General features: G+C 41.3%; 2 protein-coding genes across 3 annotated transcripts in view; one reads left to right on the top strand and one right to left on the bottom strand.

Annotated features, from left to right (window-relative positions):
• Nucleotides 1–11264, bottom strand: part of LOC126198443 (protein lethal(2)k10201) — a 91578-nt gene extending 80314 nt beyond the window's left edge. The window contains exon 1 of one of the 2 annotated variants that reach the window (XM_049934766.1): nucleotides 10787–10825. In XM_049934766.1, coding sequence (XP_049790723.1) covers nucleotides 10787–10795 — 9 coding nt within the window. In that variant the 5' untranslated portion in view covers nucleotides 10796–10825. Of the gene's footprint in view, nucleotides 1–10786; nucleotides 10826–11167 lie in introns of those variants that run through there. The other variant, XM_049934767.1, reaches the window with a different exon arrangement.
• A 21-nt stretch (nucleotides 11265–11285) lies between these two features.
• Nucleotides 11286–23047, top strand: part of LOC126198444 (signal peptidase complex subunit 3) — a 65061-nt gene continuing 53299 nt past the window's right edge. The window contains exons 1-2 of the mRNA XM_049934768.1: nucleotides 11286–11570; nucleotides 11665–11738. Coding sequence (XP_049790725.1) covers nucleotides 11428–11570; nucleotides 11665–11738 — 217 coding nt within the window. The 5' untranslated portion in view covers nucleotides 11286–11427. The remainder of the gene's footprint in view (nucleotides 11571–11664; nucleotides 11739–23047) is intronic.

The raw sequence follows: 23047 nt of genomic DNA on the forward strand, positions 1-23047 counted from the left end.
AAGGGGGCAGGTGTAGTCTTCTGGTTCCGAGAGGCGACAGGAATGGAGGAACTGATGGGGCGACAACTGTTCTCGTAGCAGCGGTGTAAGAGGAGGTCATAGCCACAGGATGTAGGTGCTCAAATTTCCTCTTTGCCTCAGTGTAGGTGTCTGTCCACTGTCTTATATTCCACAATTTTACTCTCTTACTGTAAAATCCTGTAGTCTGGCGAGCAAGGTGAATGATGCTCTCCGCAGTTGACACAGATAAGCGGCGGGGCACATGGAGCATTGGGATGTGATGGACATCCACAATCTTGACATGTGACACTGGAAGTACAGTGGGAAGATGTATGAACGAACTTCCAGCACTTAAAGCACCACATCGGGGGAGGAATATATGGCTTAATGCAGTGGTAGACCATCACCTTGACCTTCTCGGGCAATGTGTCACCCCAGAAGGCCAAATGAAGGCACTCGTGGCAACCTGATAATTCCTTGGACCCTGATGGATGTGCCGGATAAAATGAACACCTCACTGCTCTAAACTGGCACGCAGCTCACTGTCAGACTGCAAAAGAAGGTCCCTGTGAAACATAATACCCTGGGCCAAATTTGAGCTCTTATGGATTGTGATGGTAACAGAAACATCCCTCTACTTGTCACAAGTGAGTAATGCCCATGACTGGGCAGAGGATGCTGTTTTTATCAAGACTGACCCAGAGCACATTTTGGAGAAGCCCTCCTCCTCCCCAAACTGGTCCTCCAAATGATCCACAAAAGACTGAGGCTTCATGGACATGAAAGATTCCCCATCAACTCTCGTACATACGAGGTACCGGGGCGAATAAGCTTCACCGCCGTCCTTAACATGGCGTTCCTCCCATCGTGTGGCCAGGGAGGGGAACAATTTGGGGTCATATTTCTCAAGATTGAAGTTAGACTTTGCCCGCTTAGAGACTGCTGGCAGCGGACCACCAGCAAGAGATGATGTACTATGCTTCATTGTGTGTCAGTCGCCCTGATGCCACCCACTCCAACCAGGGACCCTCCCCACGGGCACCACCCAGCCTCAGCAAAGGCCACCTGGCAAGATGGCCATTGCCAGGAGTCCCATTGCCCCAGGGAGATGGGCATCTACTCCATGGCATACATGGGGAGTTCATGGTGCAGGCATCAGCAGAGCGATCCCTGTATTGTCAGGGGGCTACAACCAACAGGGTACAAGGTGGCCCCACCACAATGGACTGGCTATGTGCTGGATATGAGGTGCAAAGAATTCCATGGTCCTTGTCGGCGCAGAAAATGACACTGCATAGTGGGTAAAGGAAAATGCACCCAGGGAGGTGTCCTCGCTCAAGAGATGGAGGATGAGCAGGACTGCAATGCCACAATGAGAGTGTGGGCTAAAGATCTCAATGCATGATGGACATATTGCACCATGAAAGGCACCCTTCCCCAGTTGGCTCACTCTTCGGGAAAATTTTGAAAAATGGAGGTCAAACCCTACAGGGGACCATCACATAAAGGCCAAAAGGTGAGAGACTCCTTTTAGTCGCCTCTTACGACATGAACGGGCACAGACGAACTGTCCGCCTAGGAGATGTCCAAAACCCAGTAGCAGAGCATGCCCTCCAGCATAATTCTAGGGACCTAGGAACCTGCTACACCATACATGCCATTTGGTTTCTCCCACCCAACACCAGTCCCTCGGAACTGTGGAGATGGGAACTTCCACTCCAACACATCCTTTCATCCCGCCATCCCCCTGGACTGAACCTACGTTAACCAACCTCACTCCCATTTACTCTTCTGTCCTCTCCTTTTTCCCTCTCCTCTTTAGCCATTCACGCATCTTTTCTTCCTACATAGTTGTGTTTATCTTTATACTATATACCTCTTTACTTCTGTATGCATCCTCTTTGGTTTGAAGCTGGCACAGTACTTACATTAGAATATCTTTGGCTTCCCTCTGACACCCAATCCGACTGGTACAGATCCCAAACACTCGAGCAGTACTCAAGAATAGATTGCACCAGTGTCCTATATGCGATCTCCTTTACAGAAAAATCACTCTTTCCTAAAATTCTCCCAATAAACTGAAGTTGACCATTTGCCTTCCCTACCACAGTTTTCACGTGCTTGTTCCACCTCATATCACTTTGGAATGTTATAGCCAGATATTTAAATGACTTGACTGTGTCAAGCTGGACACTAGTAATACTGTATCTCAACATTACAGGTTTGTTCTTCCTAGTCATCCACATTAACTTACATTTGTCCACATTTAGAGCTAGCTGCCATTCATCACACTAACTGCAAATTTTGTCTTGTATCTTCCTACAGTCACTCAACTTCGACACCTTACCATACACCACAGCATCGTCAGCAAACAACCGCAGATTGCTGCCCACCCTGTCTACCAAATCATTTATGTATACAAGGAACAACAAAGGTCCTATCACACTTCCCTGGAGCACACCTGATGATACCATTGTCTGTGACGGAACACCACCCACGGTTGAGGACAATGTACTGGGTTCTGTTACTTACGAAGTCTTCGAGCCGCCCACATATCTGTGAACTTATTCCACATGCCCATATCTTCATTAACAGCCTGCAATGAGGCACTGTGTCAAATGCTTTCTGGAACTCTAGAAATACAGTATCTGCCTGTTGTCCTTCATCTGTTGTTTGCAGTATATCGTGTGAGAAAAGGGCAAACCAGGTTTCGTACAAGCAACACTTTCTAAAACCATGCTGATTCGTGGACATAAGCTGCTTACCCTCAAGAAAGTTTATTATATCTGAACTGAGAATGTGTTCAAGAATTCTACAGCAAGCAGAAGCTATGTATATTGGTCTGTAATTTTGTGGGTCTGTTGTTTTACCTATCTTATATACTGGACTCACCTGCACTTTTTTCCAGCAGCTTGGGACCTTGTGCTGGGTGAGAGATTCGCAATAAATGCAATGCAATGCCATAGAGTACTCTCTGTAAAATCGAACTGGGATTCCATCTGGACCTAGTGATTTATTTGCCAACGCCATAGAGTACTCTTTGTAAAATCGAACTGGGATTCCATCCGGACCTAGTGATTTATTTGCTTTCAAATCTTTCAGTTGCTTCTTTACGCCAGGTATGCTTATTTCTATGTCGTCCATATGGGAAACTGTCTGAGGTCAAATCACGGTGTGTCTGTATGGTTCTCCTGCATGCACGATATCTTGAAGGTAAATTTAAAACTTTGGCTTTCATTTTGCTATCTTCAACTGCCCCACCAGACTGGTCAACGAGGGACTGAATGGAAGCCTTAGACTCGCTTAGAAATTTTACATACACCCAGAATTTTCTTGGGTCCTTTGCCAGATCTTTTGCCGAGATGTGACAGTGGCAGTTGTTGTATGCTAAACACACAGATCTTTTAACAGATGCATGAATCTCTACTAACCTTTGCTTGTCGTCATTTGTGTATTCCCTTTGGAACCAACAGTGCAACAGCCTCTGGTTCCTCAACATCCTCTGAATTTCATTATTAAACCATGGTGGTTTTTTTTCCCATCTAGTACCCACTTACTAGGCATATATCTCACCAGACCACGATTTACAATCTGCTTAACATTTGCCCATAATTCCACTACATCCATTTTACTGGAACTAAGTAATGTCAGTTTACTGTAGAAGTGAGATGCTAACAACTACTTATCTGCTCTATCTAGCAGAAACACTCTCCTAGCCTTCTTGATAAATTTAATTAACTTTTGTAATCATTGTTGCTATAATGACATCACGATCGCTGACCCCCGTTTCTATACTGACATTGTTGATAAGGTCTGGCCTATTTGTAGCTACAAAGTCTAAGATATTTCCATTGTGTAGTGGCTGCCAAGCTAGCTGCTAAAGACAGATTTTAGAAAACTGTATTCAAAAGTATTTCAGATGACTGTCTGTCTGCACACTCACCCCCCCCCCCCCCGGCCCACACCCCCCTCACCCTCACCCCCACCCCCACCCCCCGCCCAATGAATCCATAGACATCCCAGTCTATACTCGGCCTATTAAAGTTGTTTCCAACTAGTATTGCATGATCTGGGTATACGTGGTACTGACCTTAGACTTTCTTTGAATGACTCTAGGGGATTACAGAAGCGTCCGATTCCACCATCTGCTTTGACCCATGACTTCATCAATATGGCAGAAATGACCATTCTCAGCATCTCCAATGACATCACTTCATAAACACAGCAACAAACATTAAAATACATATAAATTCGACAATAACATCTCCCTCCAAAAATATAATCAAGCTAATGAGACAACCGCGGGAAATTGGGGGTTTAAGAGTGAGGACAAGCTAAATATAAACATAAAGAAAACGCTCACCATGATCCCAAACCACAAAAAAGGATGATAAAAAACACAAAATTACCACATTTTACTACACCCACAAAACCCACAGGAATCGGACACTTCCCTTGACTTATATGGCTCAACCGCAACTCTCGATACCTCAAAACCGACACCTAAAACAACAAAAATTTGAATTGGACACTTCCCTTCATCTATATAGCTCAACCACAGCTGACAATACCATAACACACACAGCTATGATGACAGAAATTGAGATCGAACATTTCCCTTGACCTATATACAAGGTGAGTCACCTAATATTACCACTGGAAACACATCCCAAACCACAACAGACATGGAATAACCAATTCTGCAGACCCATAGGGAGGGGATGGGCTGGTGTAATTGGTTAATACAAACCATTTATGATTTTCAACACATACTTTTTTTTAAATGGAAACCTGTTATTATTTTTAGTACAACTGAAAATAGAACAAAATACTTAATCAATGCCATTTCTTACATTGTAAAATGTTAATTACATCCAGAGTAATTTGTAACATAAAGTAGATGCTTGAATAACTCCTCAGCAGTTTAATCGTGTGTATCAGAGAGAACCGAAGTAATTAAGAGATACAAGAAGAACAGCGATGTAACATAGGTACAGAAGAGACTTGAACAGCACATTACATCCACATACTAACATTTTTATTAGTCTTTTTCTCTGAAGAATACTGTACGGCACTGATATGTTAGAATAAAATGTGTGTTAACATGACAATTTAGTTAAACTCACAAATTTGTTTTTCATTTTCAATTACAGGATGGAAAAGTGTGTGTCCTGACATTTCAGGCCAATAAATATTCAGAGTGGTGACCATCACTCGTTGTACACATTTGCACTCTACCGTGTAATGAATGTCTTACATGACGCAGTACATCTGGTGTAATGTTGCCACAAGCTGCCTCAATACGATGTTTCATTTCCCCTGGGTTGTAGGCACATCACGGTACACGTTGTCCTTTAACGTACCCCACAGAAAGAAGTCTAAAGGTGTAAGATCAGGAGAATGGCCTAGCTGATCTACGCCTCCGCCACGTCCTATGAAACACATGTCGAACGTTCTGTCAAGGGTCAGCCTAGTGTTCATTGCACTATGTGCAGAAGCACCATCATGTTGATACCACATACGTCTACACGTTTCCAGTGGGACATGTTGGCAGATCATTTTGCAGAAACTCGATGTATTTTGCAGCTGTTTGGGTGCCTTCAATAAGTGAGAACCAATGAGATGGTCACCAATTACTTCCGCACCATAGATTTACATTCCACGGTCACTGTCGCTCCACCTGTCAAAGCCAGCGAGGATTGTCCACGGACCAGTAATGCGTGTTTTGTAAATTCACTGCACCATGGTTTGTGAAACCTGCTTCATCAGTAAACAGGTAGAACTGCAATGCATTCTCTGTTGATTCTCACTGACAAAAATTCACTTGATTATTAATTACCTCCATGTAATTGCTGATGCAATGACACATGATACGTGTGAAATTTGTGACGGTGAAGTATGTGCATTACACTACTTTGACTCATTGCACTGCCTCCAGCGATGTCACGTGAACTTCAAGGCAACAGCAGTCAACACAACAACTGCACCTACTTCTCCTGTGATGGGTTTGTTAGGACCTGTTTGCGTGTTACGGTTATACTTGTTGCATACAATTGTTCATAGACATTTTCAAATGTGCGGCGCGTTGGATGTTCTCTGTCTGGGTACCTTTTTGTATACAATATGCAAGTTACAGATGCATTTTGTCTACACTTGCCATAGATGAGTATCATCTCTGCCTTTTCAGAGTTAGAAAACATCATTTTCACAGTTCTTACAACACTGTACACACTGTTGTACTTGCAACCTTCTCACGTTCCTACTGTGCGTACTACTGTTCTTACTTGTGTACGGTACACTATCACAGACATCCAGTAACACAGTGTACTATAGTTATTCTGAGTACAAGGGCCAATTCAGCAAGCGCGATGTGCAGACACAGAGAGAGCCAAACTCGTAAATGGCGTCGTCTTCATAAACATAGCCCTACAGATATTGTTTGTTACAACACGCGACTGAATGTCTGAGGTTTCAAGTGTCAACAAATCGCTCTGGATGTACTTAACATTTTAGAATTGAACAAACAGCATTGATTAAGTATTTGTTTCTATTTTCAGTTATGCTAAAAATAGCAACGGGTTTCCATTTACACAAAAAAACACATATATACATGTTGAAAATCAGACTTACATGTATTTCTCAATGGTTTGTATTAACCAATTACAACAGCCACTCTCTTCACTTTTGGTCTGTGGAATTGGTTATTCAGTGTTTTTTGTGGTTTGGGAGGTGTTTCCTGTGGTAATTTTAGGTGACTCACCCTGTATAGGCCACCCACAGCTGACGATACCAAAACACACACGGCTACAATGACAAAAATTGGAACTGAACATTTCCCTTGGCCCATATAGGACAAACACAGCTGATGATACCAAAATACAAACACCTACCACTACAAAAATTGGAAGTGACTGGAATTGAACATTTCTATTGACCTATATAGGTCAACCACAACGGATGATACCAAAAAACGAACACCTACAACTGTGATAAATAAAATGAAACCCACAACACCTCAAAAACCCAAAAATCAAACCACCCCACAGAAATTAAAAAACAATCAATACACCATAAACACACAAAACATTACAACTTGCAAACAATAGACCCAAAAACACGACAACTTACCACCAACAAATTATGGCGCTACACATTAGGTTGGCCACACACACACACACACACACACACACACACACACACACACACACACACACACACACAAGCAACATAAACACAAACAAAAAAACTCCCAAACCACCCCCAACCTACCAATGCCAACCCCAGCCCCCCTCCCTACTTTACCATGCCCCCCGCACCCCCCCCCCCACAAAAAAAACCCACACAAAATAAACAAAACTCAATCACACATTACAACTCAAAAACAACTGCAACAAAATAGGTGCTCTCCAACACAGTCATGAAACAACCCCACCCCACCAAGCCACCTAAATCCACAACCATTACCTACAACCCACCACTCCCTCCCCCCCCCCCTCCACACACACACACACACACACACACACACACACACACACACACACCAAAACCCCTAAATTAACCATCCTCGGCCTGTACATATTACTCACTGCCCTCAGAGAAACAAATGGTTCAAATGGCTCTAAGCACTATGGGACTTAACATCTGAGGTCATCAGTCCCCTAGACTTAGAACTACTTAAACCTAACTAACCTAAGGACATCACACACATCCATGCCCAAGGCAGGATTCGAACCTGCGACCGTAGCAGCAGCGCGGTTCCGGACTGAAGTGCCTAGAACCACTCGGCCACAACAGCCGGCTCAGAGAAACAAGAAAAATACAATGCTCAGAGACACTTTTCTGCCAGCAACACTCATCTAAATGAGGTTGCAGATTAGAAGAGCACCTCTTCCCTCTCACTATGACTGATATAACTGCCCCCCAAACCCCTCTATTGTATTAGTAGGCTACACCACCCAGTTTTGTAATTTTTAAACTGTAAACTATGGTTTACAACTAAACGATCATAACCCCTCTTCCCCAAACCCCTGTATGAAAAAAACCGTCTGAAACTAAAGTACTCCCCTCCTCAATATACGCTTCAATTAATCCCACCAGTTGCCTCTCACTACGCCTCTCTAAAACCCTGAAAACACTATCACCATCCCCCCCCCCCCCCGAACTAACGACCACCACACCCACAAACCAACTGGAGACTTACCCCTCTCATACTTCCTCTTCCCAGACTATGACTCGTCCATCTCAACCACCATCCCTAGCCTACCAAACTTACCCCTACACTACACTTACTCCGAACATACTTCCCTACAAAAAGAAAACCAGTCTAACACTGTCCTCTCGCTCACTCCTGTCTCATGCACACAGAAACTAATAGAGGACCTATAACAGAAACAGTAAATCATCAAAACAATCTCTCTCATGGCCAACCTTGATTTCTCGAACCAGGTACTGTGTCTAATGGAGTACCAAAGGTTATCCTTCCAACACACGTCCCTGGTCCGAGATTCTGGAACTCTCCCTGACCTCATATTCTCTCGGCACACACTACAACTCACAATTTCTGCTGTTAATCCAAACATCTGCAGAAACTTAATCAAGGACAACATGTCCTCCCCATCTCCGCCCGCAACATCACGCTACTGAACTTGATCGTCATATCCTTACCTAAAGATCTACCAACACCAAAGCACAAATGAAACAAATACACCATGTAACACTGCAACACTGTGACACACACACACACACACACACACACACACACACACACACACACACACACAAAATCAAACAACAACCAATTAAAAAAACTAAAATGTGCACTGTACCACAACAAGACGACATCTACAAACAGAACAAACTCAAACTAAACTCTGTGTCGTAATGATGTCACACATCATAACATCCTTACATCATGGGCCAAAGTAGACGGATGGGATCGGACGCTTCTGTTGACCCAACTCTAGAACTGTCAGTGGAATCGGGTGGCCAGTAAAAACACCCGACAATTAACTTGGCTTCACCTACACCTGTTATAAATGACCAGATAACTTTAATGACACACTCAAATTTGATTTCAACCGAGACAATATTTTTGTGAACTGCAATGGACACTCCCTCTTCTATGGCCACTAATCTATCTTTCCAATATACATTCCACAATTCACTAAATATCTCAGCGCTTTCTGCTTCAGGTTCAGCCAGCTCTTGGTACCAAGAATAATTTGAGCACAATAACTTTCTTGGAGGGCAGTAAATTTGGGAACTTTACTACCAATACTTCGTCAGTTTACTGATAAAATTATGACAGTCAAAGTGTCTTTATGCTGAATGCTGTTTGACTTCCCTTGCTGCATATCGACTGGCAAGTGTTCATCAGACCAAGTCAAACTACCGCCTAGCCTAAGAAATCCCATGTGCACTCCACAAGTACTCTGCTATCCAAGTAGCTGCTTGTTTTGTGTAGTGCACCACTGATCTATCACTAGGAGTCCTACAAATGCCCACAGGGTAATGCAGGTCTAGAAACCTGCAGCCAAGACTGTGACAAAGTCAACAAAGCCTTTGGTTGAGACCCTTCACTCAGCTCCAAACCAAATGATCCCAATCAACTCTGGGAACAATGCTGCAAACTGTGAGGCAGCAGTCTACCTAGTCCATGGTCAACTGTCCTTTTAACATTGAGCCAACTTCCTCTACATACTTTAGTCCTGTGTTTCAAGTTCTTCATTGAGATGTGACACTACTGCTTTTTCATCTAATTTACTGAATGTGTATATCTTTGTAGCCTTTAGTAATGTTTCACAGGACGTCTTATCATGCTCTCCACTAACAAAACTATAGTTTTCCCCAATTGACTCTTTGTTGATTAAAGTCTCCACCGATCATTTCAAAATGCTTGGGAAACTTATGTACAAGTGAACTACAGTTTTCTCTAAGGTTTTCAGTTACATCATGAGGTGAGTCCGGTGGGTGATAGAAAGATCCAATTACCATTTTATGCCCACTCCTGATACTGGCTCTTGTCCAAACAGTCTCACATTCAGCTTCAAGTTCTCTCTCAGTTCTTATCTACTGTGACAAATACACCACCCTCACTTCCCATTAGCCTATCCTTTCAGTATACACTTAAATTTTCCTCAAAAAATCTCATTGGTACCAATTTCAGGTTTCAAATAGCTTTCTGTACCTATTGTTGTGTGAGCTTCACTGCTTTTCAGGAAGTTTAGTACTCTCACCTCTGGGGGGCATTCTTACAATTATACTTCTGTGTCTTCTACAGCTATTGTTATATGGACTGGATGGAGAGTCACCTGATCTAAAAGCCCTTGTGTGCACCTTCACAAAGTCAGCTCCCTTGGTAGCAGACTTTGTTGTGTGGTGCACACCTGACCCATTTAGGGGGACCCTACAGTTCTCAACCCTATTGCCGAAGTCCAGAAAGTTGCAGCCTCACTTGTAACAGAACCCTCAACGTTTCTGGTTCAGGTCCTTCCACCTGACACAGAATCAAGGGCTGCGGCCAGTTCTGCGGGCAATGCTGCAAATTGTGAGCTTCAGAAACTCAGTGTGGATGGGTGGCCTTCTCAACCTTCTCTACTGTATGGTATATTGGGGAGTATTCTCTTCCCAGCACTTAACAGTGACTTGTAGGTTGTGGAGGTAAAGGTAGGCAGGAGTGTGAAACAGGTTAATTTCCACTATTTGTTCTCCTCTCGTTACTTGGACTTCAGACAACCAAACTGCTTATTATATTCAGACTTCTAGAAAAATTACAAACGTAACTTACGTTCTTCATTTTTATTACTCCGTTTGTATTCTTATGAGTAGGTAAACAAGGAAGACTTAAGATAATCTTTTTAAAACAGTTGCATAAATTTCATAAAACGTTCTATTAAATCAACATTTAAAGTGTGTTCCAACGACTTTGTGATCAAAATAACTACAATTAATCAATAATGAGGGCGTTCACAGCGAGAAACTTGGTAAAATATGATGCTTTGTTTTAATTTCTGAAGCAATTGATAAAACGCGAAGTCAAATGTCGAAATTCTGAACTATTGTTACAGACGGACTTTCATAATATTGTTGACTGAAATAATATTTTGGAATAAACAGCTCACACGCAAATCATGAATATTGCTTATTACAACGTATTTATATTAGGTACCTGCGTCTTCGTGCCCACATAAAAGTATTAAGTAACTCTTATAGGTTGGCAGACGAAAAACTATCGACGCAAACTTAAATTTACGTTTCGGTCAAAGATATTACGTTGTGATAGCATCATCCTTGGTACGCGATTCGCTTGTGCTACACATGTTGCGGTACACGTCAATGATAGTTGTGAACTGTAAATGAGTATTAGAAACAGAGAATTTTTTATTTAAATTCGACAGAAATTGGCTGTAGAGCAGAAAACTCGCAAATATGCATTCTGTACTGGTCAGAGGAAACGCAATACTTGCGTATACTTTGAGCGTCTTAGCTGCCCTTACTTTCTGCTGTTTTCTGTCAACAGTATTTATGGATTACAGAACTAAAGCGACGATGAACACTGTTACGGTTATGGTGTAAGTATGAGCCCTTCACGTGCGTAGTTCAAAGTTCTTGCCTGTTCTAAGGGTAAAGGAAATAAGCGCCATATGTTTAATTGTTATTTTGCAGGAAGAAGCACCCAAGCGACAGTGCAAGACGCGAGCTAAACGATCTGGGAGTACTGACGTTTAATTTACAGACAGATATCCTTTTTGTATACGGCTTTTAAACGTCCAGTGTGTGATACAGAAGCACAGATAGTTTTGTTTATCTAGTACTACGACATTTCTGTATTTGTTCCATAGTTATGATCATCCAGTGCTTCTGAAATTGTAAGTTACGGAAGTATTTTGCTATGTGCGCTTACTTTTCAGTCGTTAATCTTCCATTTTTTTCTTTATTCCTGTGCCAGCAAAATCATCAATGGCCACAGAATAACATTTGCTCAAGTTTAAATTTTCGTTTTTATCTTCTCTATGTTGAATTAATAGTAGAATATGTGTTATCTTAGTGTAGTTCATCTTTTTATTCCACATAAGATATGATGCTTCTGTCATATTTAGTGAGAGTGCTGTTATGATAGGGGATGATGCGCAATAATGAGACCATTAATCGTTATTTTAAACCATTGAAACTCATTGCTGCAGTCACATTCTTACAATATTAGTTTGCATGCTTCCACCCAGTACTGTCGTTCAATGTTATTTTCTGGAGCAGTGTAGTTGAGGTTAATCAAATAGGTAATAGCTCTACAGATGCAGGCTTAAGAATATTATGTAAAGTTGATAGTCAAACATTTGTTGGGAGCCATTGGAATTCTTGCACAATATATTTATTCATCAAAAGTATTTGCGATGAGCAAATTTAATATTAATTGTGAAATTCAGAAACAAAATACTAAAGTAAAAGATACCTTCATATAGGGAAATATGGAAGCGTCCGATCCCGCCCGTCTGCTTTGGCCCATGACGTCACTAATATGGCGGAAACAAAAACAAACACACACACTTTCCACAAGAAGCCTAATGACACTAACAGGACAAGCGCGGGAAATGGGGTGTTTTGGGTGGGGGGCAAACTAAATATAAACAAATTTAGACGCCTTGCGTAGCTACAACGTGTAAGTGAAGACAGCCATGCATGAATACCCACCCACCTCCCCAGGGGTCGTAACCCCTGCAACCCATAGAAGATAAAGATGCTTCAGGAGCTGATTAGTGTTTTTTGTCTTTTTAAAAAAAAATCTCAGAACGAACAGATCAAAAAGATAAATATAATAAACTAAAACAGAAATTAGAGGAAACAGATAATTAAAATAAGTAATAAGTGTTTTTAAATTTAAAAAAAAAATCTCACGAGATAGAACGAACAGATCAGAAAAGTAAATAAAATAAGATAAAACAGAACTGGAGACAGCCACACTCAAACCAAACTCCGCGCCGTCATGACGTCACGGGTCAAAGCCGACGCGTGGGATCGGACGCTTCTGTCGACCCTCATATAGACTGTATACATGTCTCAGGTTTATTACAAAGTTTTATACTCGCTTACAAAGGTCTACAGTGGAAATCAGCTTTGTGGACAGAGAGAAGGGAGTGCAAGGGGCATAGCAGCAGATGTTTGTGGTTCGTGCAGTGATAGTTTAGACAGAGTGCAAAACCATTTTTTGTTATAAATCAAACTGTCCTAAGTGGGATGAGAAAAATTATATAATGTATTTACACTGTAGGTAAAGACAGATTGCTACCTATCATAAAGAAGGCATGTCAAGTTGCAGACAGGGACAATTAAGACACGCACAGAAAGCTTTCGGGAACAGCCTTCATCAGTAAAGACACACAAACACACAAACACACACACACACACACACACACACACACACACACACACACACACACGCTCCTCCAGCATCTCCGGCTCGAGTCATTGGAGTTGGTGGTGTGTGTGTGTTTTTTGGTTTTTTAAATGATGAAGGCTGTGGCTGATAGCTTTATGTAAGTGTCTTTTAATTATGCCTGTCTGCAACTTGACATGTCCTCTTTACAGTAAGTAGCGATCTGTCTTTTCCTACATTGTTGATATTCCTCTCTGGATTTTTCCATTGTTTGACAAAATTTATATCATTTTTATGTATTTATTTTTTCATAGACCATTCAGTATGTTAGTATGACATATCAGGTACAGTGCAGAATAATATATGCATATAGAATGTTAATAAAGTAGGTTATGATTAGGTGAGGATAGGGCAGTAAGTGAGCCAAGGCCTAATCAAAGGAACCATTCACATTACCAACATGGGGAAACCCTGGAAAACGAAATTCAGAATACTAGTTAGGGAATAACCCACAGCTCTCCCAAATGTGTGCCCAGCACATGAAGACTGGTGTAGCCACCTCAAACAGTACATGATTGGAATGGGAATCATGAATTTACTTTGTGAGCAACATGCACAATAAGTAAATCAATGAATAAAATATTTTGAAAATAAAAACACTTGGCCACATTACATAACACTGCTGAAAAGTAAAACTAGCACAATAAGTAATCAGTGATGTAACGAAATCATGAAACTTTGATATAAAACACACCTGAAAAGATACAAACAAATGGAGCACATTATGTAGCACAGCTGAAAAGTATAACAGCATATATATTCAGCTAGAGCTTTGCTATGGAGTATGGCATCCTTACCAGATAGGACTGATGGAGGATTTTGAAAAAGTCCAAAGTAGGGCAGCTCATATTATATTATCATGAAATAGGGAATAGAGTCATGGACATAAGAGGGGTCGACAGAAGCGTCCGCTCCCACGCATCGGCTTTGACACGTGACGTAAGGGTGTTCTCGTGTGTGACGTCATGACGGCACGGAGTTTGGTTTGTGAGTGTGGCGTGTTTGTAGATGTCGTCGTGTTGTGGTTTGTTGTGCTCTCTGGTGGTATGTTCAGGGTTTTCGTTTGTGTGGTGTAATGGGCTCAGTTTGCTTTTGCTCATTATCCAGAATTGTTCGAGTGTCGGCTGTGTTTGTAGTGGAATTCGTTACAGTAAGTTAACGATTTTGTGTGAAGGTTAATTTAGTGTTTTTCGCTGTACGTCGTGTGGTATTAATAAAATTAATCAGTTGTTGTTTTTGTTTAGGAATGGATATGACGGGTAAAATTAGCAATACGCTGGTCAAAGGAAGTGTTCGATCCCAACGTGTGGCTGTGTATGTTGGTACTGTTATCGGGAAATATTTTTGAGCTATATAGGCCAAGGAAAGTGTTTGATCCTAATTTATGGGAGCGGAAGCTGGTGTTGAGCTATATAGGTCAAGGGAAGTGTACGATTCCAGATGATATTGTGTTTAGTGGTATTTGGGGAGTTTTGTGATGTCTGTTTTTTTTGTCGTTTTGTGTGGTTTTGTATGGGGGTGGGTGCCTAAATTTCTAAATTTTTTTATATTTAGTTTACCCCCACCCAAAAACACCCCATTTCCCGCGCTTGCCCCGTTAGTGTCATTAGGCTTTTTGTGGAAAGTGTGTGTGTTTGTTTTCGATTTATTTACGTCCTCATAATGTGTACGTAACAACTTTATATGCGCCATATTGGAATCGTGGTTTATGGTCGATTCCGCCATATTTGTGACGTCATGGGTCAAAGCAGACGGGCGGGATCGGACGCTTCCATATTTCCCATACGAGAGTGAGTTGTGTTGACAATCATTAAAACAAAGCTGTTTTTCCATTGTGGTGTGTGTAATCACAAAATTGCAATCACCAGCTTTTTTTCTCTGAGTGGGAAAATATTTTGTCGCGAACCAACACAGGGAGGAATGATCATCATAATAAAATAAGAGGTATCAGAGCTCGTGCAGAAAGATTTGTTCATTTTTCCCACATTCTGTTAGAGAATGTAACGGTAGAGAAATAGATTGAAGGTGATTCGATGAACCCTCTACCAGGTACTTAGTTATGAGTTTGAGTAATCGTGTAGATGTAGAGGCTCAACAGTAAATGAGATCCTAGTAATCTTGTATGCCAGCATTTACATTGTAGAAACACTTCTCTGTAAGAAACCACCAGAATGGAAAGTACTCTTTTCATAGCCCAGAAAAGGTGAATGTGTAATGAGCAGAGCTAGGGATGTAAAAAAAGGGAATTAGTTTTCAGCTTATGTGACAGTTTCAGAGGCACTTAAATCTAAACATCTTGATGTATTCACACTTTTTTACTTGCATGTATTAGTACCCATATCGTGTAATATAATGTATCATGTCTAGTAAAGTAATGTGATACATAATGTTATATTGTATAACATGTGGTTATGTCATCCAACATGACACTTGTCATATAATGCAATGTGACAAAATGTGTCGTTAAAGTTCCATTCGATGATATTACTGGCTACTATGGCTGGTGAATCTTCTGGATATGGGGAAAAGATCAGGGACTTCAGCCTATAAATTGCAAGATGTGTGTGTGCCAACACCTTGTACCTAAGAGATCTCACTGTGCTGGGGACGTAGGATTAACTTGTAAGGTGTTTGGATATAAATGTCTTTGAAGCTGCCAGATAAACAGTTAGCTAGTTTGTTTCTTTCACATCCCTAACTCTGCCTGGGACGTATTCACCTTTCTTTGTTCTTTCTGGTTCCCAAATTTAACTCTAGTATATTTCGACATTAGGCTGCCATAGCTTGGCAATTCACGTAGATTTTTGTTGTCTCAGGCAGCAACGAATCTGGTATAGGTTTTTTTATTATTTTATATACAGGGTGTCCCATTTATCTTGATCACCCTAAATAACTGTTTGTCCGGATGCAAATTACAAAATGTTTCAAGCAAATGTTCTTTAGCCGTCAGGGGTACATCAATCAGCATGATTGCCTTCGTTGTAGCTTTGTTTTTCACCAAGACCTATTCAAAAATACAGGGTGTTACAAAAAGGTACGGCCAAACTTTCAGGAAACATTCCTCACACACAAACAAAGAAAATATGTTATGCGGACATGTGTCCGGAAACGCTTACTTTCCATGTTAGAGCTCATTTTATTACTTCTCTTCAAATCACATTAATCATGGAATGGAAACACACAGCAACAGAACGTACCAGCGTGACTTCAAACACTGTTACAGGAAATGTTCAAAATGCCCTCCGTTAGCGAGGATACATGCATCCGCCCTCCGTTGCATGGAATCCCTGATGCAGCCCTGGAGAATGGCATATTGTATCACAGCCGTCCACAATATGAGGACAAAGAGTCTCTACATTTGGTACCGGGGTTGCGTAGACAAGAATTTTCAAATGTCCCCATAAATGAAAATCAAGAGGGTTGAGGTAAGGAGAGCGTCGAGGCCATGGAATTGGTCCACCTCTACCAATCCATCGGTCACCGAATCTGTTGTTGAGAAGCGTACGAACACTTCGACTGAAATGTGCAGGAGCTCCATCGTGCATGAACCACATGTTGTGTCGTACTTACAAAGGCACATGTTCTAGCAGCACAGGTAGTGTGTCCCGTATCATGATAACGTGCTCCATTGAGCGTAGGTGGAAGAACATGGGGCCCAATCAAGACATCACCAACAATGCCTGCCCAAACGTTCACAGAAAATCTGTGTTGATGACGTGATTGCACAATTGCATGCGGATTCTCGTCAGCCCACACATGTTGATTGTGAAAATTTACAATTTGATCACGTTGGAGTACATACTGACGAAACTAAAATGAGCTCTAACATGGAAATTAAGTGTTTCCGGACACATTTCCACATAACATCTTTTCTTTATTTGTGTGTGAGGAATGTTTCCTGAAAGTTTGGCTGTACCTTTTTGTAACACCCTGTATATCACCACGTACCATTTGCTGAAACACAAAGTTATCAATTACAAATACAACACCGACTTTGAGCCTGGGATCACAAACTCATGCCCTTGCTGGAGTTGTCAGAAAACCAAGTAAAAACATAACACACAATTGACTTTGACTCTCTTTCAACATTGCCCAGGAGTAGAACATTCGAAGGTGCTCAAAGTGGTGACCCTGGACATCGATACTCTGGTACACTCATTGAATGAAAGAATTATTTACTGCTTCCAGTGGTGCCTGCTGAAGAGAATTACAAGCAAGCACGATATGTGCCTGCATATCCTCTGGAGTTGGAATATCACAATAGACAACATCTTTAATGCATCACCAAAGAAAAAAGTCCAGAGGCTTTAAATTGGGAGACCTAACAGGCCAAGTAACTGTTCCTCCTCGACCAATCCATCTGGCAGGATACCTCTGGTTCAGAACACAATGTGCATGCAAAGCATTATGTCCTGGACATCATTCTGTTGATACCACATTAACATTCTGTCTCTTAGCGGTACTTCATCCAGAAGAGGAGGAAGAATTCATCTGAGTAAGTTGGCATACACTGTGCCGTTTAGACTACAATTGATGAAATAAGGGCCAATAATTTTAGTACCAAGCATCCCACACCAGATGTTAACTCTCCATTGACGCTGATGTTCCACCTGTCTAAGCCATCATGGGTTGTCACTGGACCAGTAATGCACATTCCTCGTATTTACCTGTCCTTTGTTTGAGAGGGAACATTCATCAGTAAATAGAACATTGGAGTAGTAGTTCAGGTTGGCGAGAATTTGCTGCTGTGCCCACTGACAGAACTATCCACGATTCTGGAAATCATTCCCATGCAATTCTTCATGTAGGTGTACATGGTAAGGATGGAACCAGTGACGTTTAAGAATATGATGTACACTGGTTTTAGGACTGCCAATCTTATGTCAAGCTATTGTGTGCTCGCTTGTGGATTCATAGCAACGGAAGCGAGAACAGTAACTTCGCCAGCTTCGTTTGTGCGAATGCTACGACGATTGTGTTGTCGTGGGTTGAAACTTCCCGTTTCCTGAAGCGTCACAACAAGGCAAGAAAACATCCGTCGGGAAGGTGGGTTCTTGTCAGGATATCGCTCTCTGTACAGTTCTGCTGCCTGCGTAGCATTTCGCCTACCTTCAACAACCACAATAAAAGAAATGTTATGTCCGTGTAGTTTGCTGGAAGGACAGTCTTTACTGTCTGCCTACTCGACACAACAGTATTTAAAAGGACTAAACTACTGTACTAAGTGTACCTGTACATAAGAAAACCGTATTGCAATTACTGTTCTGCTAACTTACATTCCCCATAGATGAGTAGCATTTCTACCTTCTCTTCGTTGGTGTACATCTACTCGCACAACTCAGGGTGCCATTTAAGAGTCATACCACTGTTCATATCTTTGTAAAAACATAGTTACAATGAAGGCAATCGTGCTGAGTGATGTCCCCCTGACAGCTAAAGAACATTTGCTTGAGACATTTTGTAATTTTCATCTGGACAAAGTCATTTAGGGTGGTCAAGATAAATTTGACACCCTGTGTGTGTGTGTGTGTGTGTGTGTGTGTGTGTGTGTAATTTTTTAATCGTGTTGCTTATATCATGGGAACGGATTGAGGTTTCACAAAACAGGGACTACATGTCTTTGTGTACATCTGCACAAAATTTGAACAGATTTATTCAAGTTTCATACATAAAAGTGGTGTCCATAAAAAAGACTCACAAATGTGTTTTTCACGTGTAAAATCCAAATGAAGCTAGATTTAAAAAAATTTAATTTTCAATTTTGTCGTAAGAATGCATTTTTATTTGAGTCAATTAAAACCATGTCTGTGTATTCATTTAGTAGCTCATCTTTAAACTGTTGTGTGTCGCCAACTTACAAAGATTATTGGGTAAAAAAATCTTTGTAACTTTAACCATTTGTCTACCTTTGTGCAACATTTGATGAACCAGTTCATACAAGTCTAAGGTATAGAAGTGGCACACTTCAAAACTCTCCCAGAAAATGGGTTCTTGCATGTAAAATACAAACAAAGGTGACTGTTTTTGCATGTAAAATCTAGATGGTGCACATACAAATGATGTCAGTAGCTGAGCATTAATTGCAACTCAGTCAAAATCTTTTACAAAAGGAATCAATGAATTTGCATAATTCGCCTGGGTGCCAGCTCGAGTTGCTTGCTCAAACCATGCTTAATATACTATAACATATAGCCTTTTGATACATATTTGTTACAGTGCTGCCACACTGCTAAAATCATTTTAACTTTGCTTAGAAAGCCATTTCCATCTCGAAGATCTTTTATGTATGATGGTAGTACATCATAAAGAATGACACCAAAGTGGCTCAGATGTCACCACTGTGCTAATCAGCGGATTTGCATGTCAGCAAGTTCAGCTCTTGTCACCAGCATGCATTTGCATATGTACAAGGAGGGTGCAGTAATCGGACACAACTTTCCAAATAGGGGCTTGCAGTGAGCTCTAGCAGAGCTGCGTGACAAAATTTGAATAGCCCTTTCCTAAAACGTAAAAATTTCGTTTAATTGACTATAATTTTACTCTGGAAAATTATTGTGTGAGTTTCAAGGGACTTGGAGTAATCAAAAATGTCATTCTAGCATCATCTGAGGAGCAAACTTTTGAAAAAATCCTCAGTGCAAAACATGCAGAACTTTCTCTCTGAGAGTTTAGTTACATGGCCTTCCCAGTTTGTCTTGGTCAACATACAGAGCAGTTATAATTAAAGTTTCTCTATCTGAGAGTGCACCCATGAAAAACAGGTGATCATAGGACAATGAAACTATGTGGAAACATTTGTAAAGAGAAGTAACAAATAAGCAATTGAAGGAAAAGCATTGTAATTTCGATGTGAGGTGGTAATATTTGTTAAATGCATACCATGTTTACATTCAGAGTAACAAAAGTAACTCAATGTGACGACCATCTGTAATCATAACAGCCTTGAACCACAGTAGGGATTCCATTTCACAATTGCTCGCTCCACTTTCCAAACGGTGGACCGTGGTATTTTCAGCAGTCTTCACGCTGCTCGTGCAGAGATTGAAGGTCACACAGTGCATCCTGCATTCTCCGCCATGCCATTAGTAATTTCTTCAACAGCTTATGGTACAGTCGGCCGTTGGCCTCTCTCAGGACCAATTCTCAAATTGTCAGGTAATTCAAACATCCAAATTGGAAAACTGTTCAGAACGAGGATCTCTCCAGAATCTTTTATTACTTCGATAGTGCAAGGTGCAGCAATAATAGTGATGTTGTTTTCATAAAACAACTTTAAGAGGAAAGCTTTACTCGCCTTCTCCAGACTCATGTCACCTATGTGCAACTGTAATTCACACTGATGCTTACTTTTCTCCCCTACATCACCATACCAATATCGGTGTCTAACAGCAAGTGATGACAATAACATTATTAACCTTGCAAATTCTTCAATAGACAGTCTGAACATTATTCTTATAAAGTTGAATGCTCACATGGTAAATAGTTTTCCATCTATGCTGGCTCAAGGATTGAAAGTTTAGTTATGATCTCCCTTTACATTCCTAAAAGTTTTGTGCACCTACCCTTCGTAACCCATTCCTGCCTAGTATCAGATGGAGATCTTTGTTTTGATTCAACTTTCCAAATAGTACATAGTTTGATTTCTTAAGGGCCACTCTTTTGGTATTGAACCATGAGTGCAAGAACTTGAGGACTTCATCACATGTAGTGGTCAGAGATTCCTTAAAATCACTCATTATTACACTGGGTTCATCTGTAAACATGATCTTGACAGATGATCTTGCCTGCAGTTTGTGAGGTGTGTATGTCATTTCTACATCTGCATGGATACTCACCAAATCACACTTAATTGCCTGGCAGAGGGTTCATCGAACCACCTTCACAATACTTTTCTATTATTCCACTCTCAAACAGCACACGGAAAAAAATTAACCCCTATATCTTTCTCGAATTTCCCTTACTTTATTATTGTGATGAGCATTTCACCCTATGTAGGTTGGTGTCAACAAAATATTCTCACGTTCAGGGCAGAAAGTTGGAGATGGAAATTGTGTGAGAAGATCCTGTTGCAATGAGAAGTGTTTTTGTTTTAATGATGTCCACCCCCCACCCCCCACCTCCCAATCCTGTACCATGTCCGGGACACTCATTCCCCTAATTCTACATCCACATCCATACTCCGCAAACCACCTGGCAGTGTGTGGTGGAGGGTACCTTGAGTACCTCTATCGGTTCTCCTTCCTATTCCAGTCTCGTATTGTTCGTGCAAAGAAAGATTGTAGGTATGCCTCTGTGTGGGCTCTAATCTCTCTGATTTTATCCTCATGGTCTCTTCGCGAGATATACATTGGAGGGAGAAATATATTGCTTGACTCCTCAAAGGTATGTTCTTGAAACTTCAACAAAAGCCCGTACCGAGCTACTGAGCGTCTCTCTTGCAGAGTCTTCCACCGGAGTATCTCTATCATCTCCGAAACGCTTTCCCGATTACTAAATGATCCTGTAATGAAGCGCGCTGCTCTCCGTTGGATCTTCACTATCTCTTCTATCAACCCTATCTGGTACAGATCCCACACCAGTGAGCACTATTCAAGCAATGGGCGAACAAGTATACTGTAACCTACTTACTTTGTTTTCAGACTGCATTTCCTCAGGATTCTTCCAATGAATCTGTCTGGCATCTGCTTTACCGACGATTAATTTTATATGGTCATTCCATTTTAAATCACTCCTAATGCCTACTCCCAGATAATTTATGGATTTAACTGCTTCCAGTTGCTGACCTGCTATATTGTAGCTAAATGATAAAGGATCTTTCTTTCTATGTATTCAAAGCACGTTACACTTGTCTACATTGAGATTCAATTGCCATTCCTTATACCATGTGTCAGTTTGTTGCAGATCCTCCTGCATTTCACTACAATTTTCCATTCCAGAATGAGATTTTCGCTCTGCAGCGGAGTGTGCGCTAATATGAAACTTCCTGGCAGATTAAAACTGTGTGCCGGACCAAGACTCAAACTCGGGACCTTTGCCTTTCACGGACAAGTGCCCGCGAAAGGCAAAAGTCCCAAGTTCGAGTCTCTGTGAGGACGGGGTGAGAGTCGTGCTTGGGTAGCTCAGATGGTAGAGCACTTGCCCGTGAAAGCAAAGGTCCCGAGTTGGAGTCTTGGTCCGGCACACAGTTTTAATCTGCCAGGAAGTTTCAATTTTCCATTGTTACAACCTCTCGATATACTAAAGCATCATCCGCAAAAAGCCTCAGTGAACTTCTGATGTTATCCACGAGGTCATTTATATATATTGTGAATAGCAACGGTCCTACGACACTCCCCTGCGGCACATCTGAAATCACTCTTGCTTCAGAAGACTTCTCACCATTAAGAATGACATGCTGCATTCTGTTATCTAGGAACTCTTCAATCCAATCACACAATTGGTCTGGTAGTCCATATGCTCTTACTTTGTTCATTAAACGACTGTGGGGAACTGTATCAAATGCCTTGTGGAAGTCAAGAAAAACGGCATCTACCTGGGAACCCGTGTCTATGGGCCTCTGAGTCTCGTGGACGAATAGTGCGAGCTGGGTTTCACACCATCGTCTTTTTCGAAACCCAT

Source organism: Schistocerca nitens, chromosome 8 (assembly GCF_023898315.1).
Source record: "Schistocerca nitens isolate TAMUIC-IGC-003100 chromosome 8, iqSchNite1.1, whole genome shotgun sequence".
Lineage (NCBI taxonomy): Eukaryota > Metazoa > Arthropoda > Insecta > Orthoptera > Acrididae > Schistocerca > Schistocerca nitens.